A 6,410-nucleotide genomic window follows, 5' to 3' on the forward strand; every position below is an offset into this window, starting at 1 on the left:
CCTGTCTCTACTAAAAATACAAAATTAGCTGGGTGTGGTGGCACGTGCCTGTAATCCCAGCTACTTGGGAGGCTAAGGCAGGAAAATCACTTGAACCTGGGAGGTAGGTGGAGGTTGTGGTGAGCCGAGATGGCACCATTGCACTCCAGCCTGGGCAACAAGAGTGAAACTCTATCTCAACAATAACAACAAAAAAAAAAAAAAAAAAAAAGAAGAAGAAGAAGACGACAAAAGAAAGAGAGAAAAAGAAGGAAGGAGGGAAGGAAGGAAGGAAGGAAGGAAGGAAGGAAGGAAGGAAGGAAGGAAGGAAGAAGAAAGAAAGAGAGAGAGAGAGAGAGAAAGAAAGAAAGAAAGAAAGAAAGAAAGAAAGAAAGAAAGAAAGAAAGAAAGAAAGAAAGAAAGAAAGAAAGAAAGAAAGAAAGAAAGAAAGAAAAGAAAAGAAAACAGAGAGGAGAAACTGGGTGAGAAGATGGAGTGGGGTTTTTATTTGTTTTGGTTTGTGTTGTGTTAAGAGCAGGCTGTGAAAATTACTTGGTCATAGCATACTGAGTGGACATTTTTTTTTTTTAATGGGGCCAGGTGAGGTGACTCACACCTGTAATCCCAGCACTTTGGGAGGCTGAAGTGGGAGGATCACTTGACCCCAGGAGTTCGAGGCCAGCCTGGCCAACATGGCGAAACCCTGTCTCTACTAAAAATACAAAAAGCAGCTGGGTGTGGTGGCGGGCGCCCGTAATCCCAGCTACTTGGGAGGCTGAGGCAGGAGAATCGCTTGAACCCAGGAAGTGGAGGTTGCAGTGAGCCAAGATCGTGCCATTGCACTCCAGCCTGGGCGACAGAGCAAGACTCGGTCAAAAAAAAAAAAAAAAAAAAGTCATTTAAGATCATCACTTGATCAGGAGAAATAATCAAACATGGCCATTCTCTCAGTAGAAAACAAGAAGAGCAAACAAGTAGATTTAGAAAAGTGTTATTGATAGATTTGCCTCCATTAAAAGCCAAGAAAGTCAAATTATTCAAATTTCGTCTAGGGTATATATGAAAGATTTAAATGTAAAATAACGTTGTGAATTTCAACACATTTACTCTTCATTTTCAGTATTTTCAGCTAGTTTAGCATTCCGGGAAAATAAATTTAGAAAAAATATATAAAAACTTGGGCAGAGCATAGTGGCTCATACCTGTAATCCCAGCACAGGCCTTGGGAGGCCAAGGCGGGTGGATCACTTGAGCCTGGGAGTTTGAGACTAACCTGGGCAACATGAGAAAGCCTGTCTCTACAAAAATAATTTAGGAATTAGCTAGGCATGGTGGTGCGTACTTGTAGTCCCAGCTACTCAGGAGGCTGAGGCAGGAGGATCCCTTGAGCCCAGGAGTTCGTTACTGCAGTGAGCTATGATCTCACCACCACACTCCAGCCTGGGCAATGGAGCAAGAACCCCTCTCCTTAAACAAAAAAACAAGTATATAGGGGCACATACATTTCCTCTGGAATAGCAGTCTAATGTGGCATGAGACTGGCCCTTTTTAAAAATTTGATATTTTGTTCATCATGGATTTGTTTTGCATTAATTTTGATTTTTAAAAAATATTGCATTATTATTATTATTATTATTGAGACAGAGTCTCACTCTGTCACCCAGCCTGGAGTGCAGCGCTGCAATCTTGGCTCACTGCAACCTTCCCCTCCCTGAGTTCAAGTGATTCTTCTGCCTCAGTCTACCAAGTAGCTGGGATTACAGGCGTGTGCCACCTCACCCTGCTAAATTTTTATTTTATTTTATTTTATTTTATTTTATTTTATTTTATTTATTTATTTTGTAGAGACAGGGTTTCACCATGTTGGCCAGGCTGGTCTCAAACTTCCAAGTGATCCACCCAACTCGGACCCCCAAAGTGCTGGGATTATAGGCGTGAACCACCGCACCTGGCCAATATTGCATTAAATATTATTTATCTTGATTGCTGCATTTGGGGCACACATTTACATTTAGTACCGGGTGAAACTTTCACCACATCACCAGATTGAGTCCGGCCCTGCTGTGGGGTTTTTTCCGGTGATGATGAGGGACCGAGCAGCTGGGCACAGAGCTCAGATTTGAGATTGGAAAAGACGAGGACTCTACTAAGGTGGATAGGATGGCGACTACTCCCTCCTTCTGTCATTCACTCATTCATCCATTCATTAATTCATCCCACAAACCTTCTGAGGAGTTTCTGGTGAGCCACCGCCCATGTTGGGCAATGCTGGCGGCACAGAGTCTGGGCCCAGTCCTGACGCTGCCCATGAATTTCAGCCCCTCGTGCTCTCTATGGCCTCAGAAGATCCTTCTACACCCAGAGCTTCTCCTCCCCTTCCTTGCTCACAGCCCTCCCGTGGCTCCCCAGTGGCCCCAGGACAGAGCCTCAGCCCCTCTGATGCCATGCAGGACCTGCCGCACTCATCCCTACAGACTCATCTCTCCTCGCATTTGCAGAGACTCCTCTTTTTTGTGCCTCCATTTCTCCATCTGTAGAATGGAATCGTAATACCATCTGTCCATCATTTCAGGGCCAAGTGAGAAAGCGCATCCTAAACAATGAAACAGGATTGACGTCTTCTCCTGTTGATGATTAGCATCTGTTTCAAATCTCTGTCCCTCACTCCTGAACCTCTGGACTTTCTCCTTTAGGAAAAGACTTTGACCAGCTTCACAAAAGGCAGCAAAGGACTATCAGAGAAAGAGAACTCTGAGTGAGGGGTAAGGAGCCTGGCCACAGGGAAGGGGCTGGGGGTGGAGATGCCTGAGTCTGAGGGAGGAAGGGCTGGGGGCCTGGACTTCTGAGTCTGAGGGAGGAGGGTCTGGGGCCTGGACTCCTGGGTCTGAGGGAGGAAGGGGCTGGGGGTGGAGATGCCTGAGTCTGAGGGAGGAAGGGCTGGGGGCCTGGACTCCTGAGTCTGAGGGAGGAGGGTCTGGAGGCCTGGACTCCTGGGTCTGAGGGAGGAGGGGCTGGGGGCCTGGACTCCTGGGACAGAGGGAGGAGGGGCTGGGCCTGGGACTCCTGGGTCTCTGGGTGGTGATGGAGCTGCAGGAGGTCGTGACGCAGTTCTCTGCCGTTGCTGACCCTTCCTCTCCTGCTCCATCGTGCAGGTCTGGCCTAGGCCCGGGATCGGACCAGGCTCCCTCAGGACCCCATCCTTTCCTGCCCGGACCGTGAATTCATCTCCTTGAAGCCATAACGTCTGAGCTGCTGGTGCAGGGCAGCCCTGGCCCTAGGCTTCCTACCCCTGGAAGCGAGAGGATGGGAGGAGGCCAGCCCAGCTCCTTCTTTCAGGGTGGGGGGCATTCAGCCTCCACTGTGTCTGTCTTTTCTTCCCTGGGGCTCCCCCTTGAGGCGAGGGGCCATGCATGTCTGGGGGACCCCTGCCCCCCAAAACCCTCTGTCTGTCTCTGTCACTTTGCTGTTCGTCCAAGACTTGGTGTCCCGACCCTTGTTCTTGCCGTGAATGTCAATGAGCCGATCCTCTCTGTCCTTTCAGACACACACACACCTGTGTCCACCCCTTCTGTTCGCCACACCCCGCGTCTGGCCGGTCCCCCCACTGCTGCTGCTATCAACGCCAGAATAAACACACTCCGTGGGTCTCACTCCACCTGGGCCTCCTGTCCTCTCTGAGACTAGGAAGCTGGATTGGAACATGCTGGCCCTGCAACAGACAAATTTGTGTTCCTCTCTATGACTGGGCAACTTAATGATCTCGCTGAGCCTCAGTTTATAAAAATGGTGTTAGCCAGGATCATTGTGAGTACAGAACACAAAATTCAACCCAAAACCATAAACAGAATTGAAAGACCTCTGTCCATGGAAAGCCTATGAACACAGAGGGACTTCAGGCATGGTTAGATCCAGGTGTTCAAGGGACTTTTTCACTTCTGCTTTCCTCGTTTCTTTTTGGAGTTTCACTCTTGTTCCCCAGGCTGGAGTGCAGTGGTGTGATCTGGGCTCACTGCAACCTCCTGGTTTCAAGCGATTCTCTTGTCTCAGCCTCCTGAGTAGCGGGGATTACAGCCGTTTGCTACCATACCTGGCTAAGTTTTTGTATTTTTAGTAGAGACGGGGTTTCACCCCATTGGCCAGGCTGGACTCAAACTCCTGACCTCCTGTGATCTGCCTGCCTTGGCCTGCCAAAGTGCTGGGATTACAGGTGTGAGCCACCGCACCTGGCTGTTGACTTCTCTCTCAGGTAGGTGTTTGCAGTGGCAATGAGATGGCCACTTGGAGCTCTAGGTGTATAATGCTGTATCTGTTATGATACCTTTGGCTGCAAAACAAACAAACAAACAAACAAAAACTTCTCCACCGAAAGAGCTTAAGTGAAAAGATTTTTTTCCATGTTTGCAAATCAGATTTTTCAAAGACAGTCCCAGGGTTGGTTCGGCTGCTCAACAACATTAGGCTCTGGTTGGCATCTCTGAGATTGGTGTTCATTCCTCTCCTGAGTACAAACTGTCTATAGCAGCATGGTGTTCTCACACACTGGCATCTAAAGCAGGCAGTGTAGACACGGGCCTCCCCTTCTGTGTTCCCCTTTTTTCCTCCACAGAATAATTCTCCTTATTTCTCTCTTGCCAGAACCCGGCTGTGTGGCTACCCCGAGTTGCAGAGCGGTCTGGCTAGTGAACATCTGTCATTTCCAGTCCCCATGGTGGGGTGCGGACTTTGCCTAGAGGAAGTATGGGGAGGGGAACTATAGTTGGGTAGGAAATTAACAGGATCTGCTGCCATTGCAAGAAATTAACAAGACTTGTTGTAATTGCCTTCAGAGCAGATCACTTCAGAGGAAACAATGTGAGAATCAGCTGTCTCTCAGCTGCTGTGTCATTCAGGAACAGGATTCTGATTGGTCCAGCTCAGACCTTGGAGACACCCCGGGCCAATCATTGGGTCCGGTTTGGGCAGACTCTTGGGCCCGCCTCCTGCGTTTGCTGACTCCTCCTCCTCCTCCCCTGACCATCTTGCCGGGGATTGGTCCAAAGCCCTTCAGGACCTCATCCCTTTTTGCTGGAGCGATGAATTCATCTCCTGGAAGCCAGTAGGCCTGCACTGTGGCCTGGGCAGAGGCATTGGTGAGGTTGCTTCCTTCTGAGGCTCTGATGGAGAATCTGTTTCCCACCTCCCACCTACCTCCTGGTGGCTGCTGGCGATCCTTGGCCTTCCTTGGTTCATGGAGGCATCGCTCCAGTCTCTGCTTCTGTCTTTGCATTGCCTCTTCCCCTGTGTGTCTCTGTGTCTCAAATCTCCCTCTGCCTTTCCCCTATAAGGACACCTGTCACTGGATGTAAGAAACCACTCCAAATCCAGGATGATGCCATTTGGAGATCCTTAATTACATCCCAGAGACCTTTCCTCTAAATAAGGTCACACTCACAGGTTCCAGGGCACGGGACATGGGTATATCTTTTGGGCGCCACCTTTCAACCCACTGTAACCGCCTTGAAAAACAGTTGATCAGTTTCTTATAAAATTAATACAAACTTACCATATGACTCAGCAATCCTGTTCCTAAGTATTTACCCGTGAGAAATAAAAACATGTTCACACAAGTATTCACAACGGTTTTATTCATAATAGTCCCGATCTGGAAAAGCAGAAATGACATGACTGTTCCTCAGTGGGAGGGTGGATGATCAAACTGTGGTATGCCCACAGGATGGAATACGACTCGGCCATAACACAAACCACCTGCCAACAGGCATAGCACCATGGATAAATCTCAAAAACATGATGTCACGTGATATAAGCCAGACACAAGGGTACATACTGTAGGATTCCAGTTACGTGAAATTGTAGAAAGAAAACACTAATATGGGCCGGGCATCGTGGCTCATGCCTGTAATCCTAGCACTTTGGGAGGTTGAGGCAGGCGGATTACTTGAGATCAGGAGTTCAAAACCAGCCTGGCATCTGTAATCCCAGCCACTTGGAAGGCTGAGGTAGGAGAATCGCTTGAACCCAGGAGGCGGAGGTTTCAGTGAGCTGAGATCACACCACTGCACTCCATCCTGGGCAACAGAGTGAGACTCCGTCTCAAAAAGAAAGAAAGAGAGAAAGAAAGAGGCCAGGCATGGTGGTTCATGCCTGTAATCCCAGCACTTTGGGAGGCTGAGGCAGGTGGATCATGAGGTCAGGAGTTCAAGACCAGCCTGGCCAACATGGTGAAACCCCATCTCTACTAAAAATACAAACATTAGCCGGTTGTGTTAGCGAGCGCTTGTAATCCCAGCTACTCTGGAGGCTGAGGCAGGAGAATGGCTTGAACCTGGGAGGCGGAGGTTGCAGTGAGCTGACATCATGCCACTGAACTCCAGCCTGGGTGACAAAGCAAAAGAAAAAAAAAGAAAAAAAGGAAAGAAAAGAAAAGAGGGGAG

At 48.8% G+C, this 6,410-nt stretch overlaps 2 protein-coding genes across 6 annotated transcripts in view; one reads left to right on the plus strand and one right to left on the minus strand.

Annotated features, from left to right (window-relative positions):
• The window catches only part of SYT3 (synaptotagmin 3), a 20,787-nt gene extending 17,153 nt beyond the window's left edge, over positions 1-3,634 (plus strand). For all 5 annotated transcript variants that reach the window (XM_017882247.1, XM_017882248.1, XM_017882251.1 and 2 more), the window contains 2 exons: positions 2,673-2,741; positions 3,132-3,634. In XM_017882247.1, the coding sequence (XP_017737736.1) occupies positions 2,673-2,738 (66 nt within the window). In that variant the 3' untranslated portion in view covers positions 2,739-2,741; positions 3,132-3,634. The remainder of the gene's footprint in view (positions 1-2,672; positions 2,742-3,131) is intronic.
• Positions 3,635-4,864: 1,230 nt separating this feature from the next.
• LOC108535767 (uncharacterized) overlaps positions 4,865-6,410 on the minus strand; it is a 12,930-nt gene continuing 11,384 nt past the window's right edge. The window contains exon 3 of the mRNA XM_017882029.1: positions 4,865-5,092. Within this exon, the coding sequence (XP_017737518.1) occupies positions 4,865-5,092 (228 nt within the window). The remainder of the gene's footprint in view (positions 5,093-6,410) is intronic.

The sequence above is a fragment of the Rhinopithecus bieti genome, unplaced genomic scaffold, assembly GCF_001698545.2.
Source record: "Rhinopithecus bieti isolate Rb0 unplaced genomic scaffold, ASM169854v2 scaffold_12070, whole genome shotgun sequence".
NCBI lineage: Eukaryota > Metazoa > Chordata > Mammalia > Primates > Cercopithecidae > Rhinopithecus > Rhinopithecus bieti.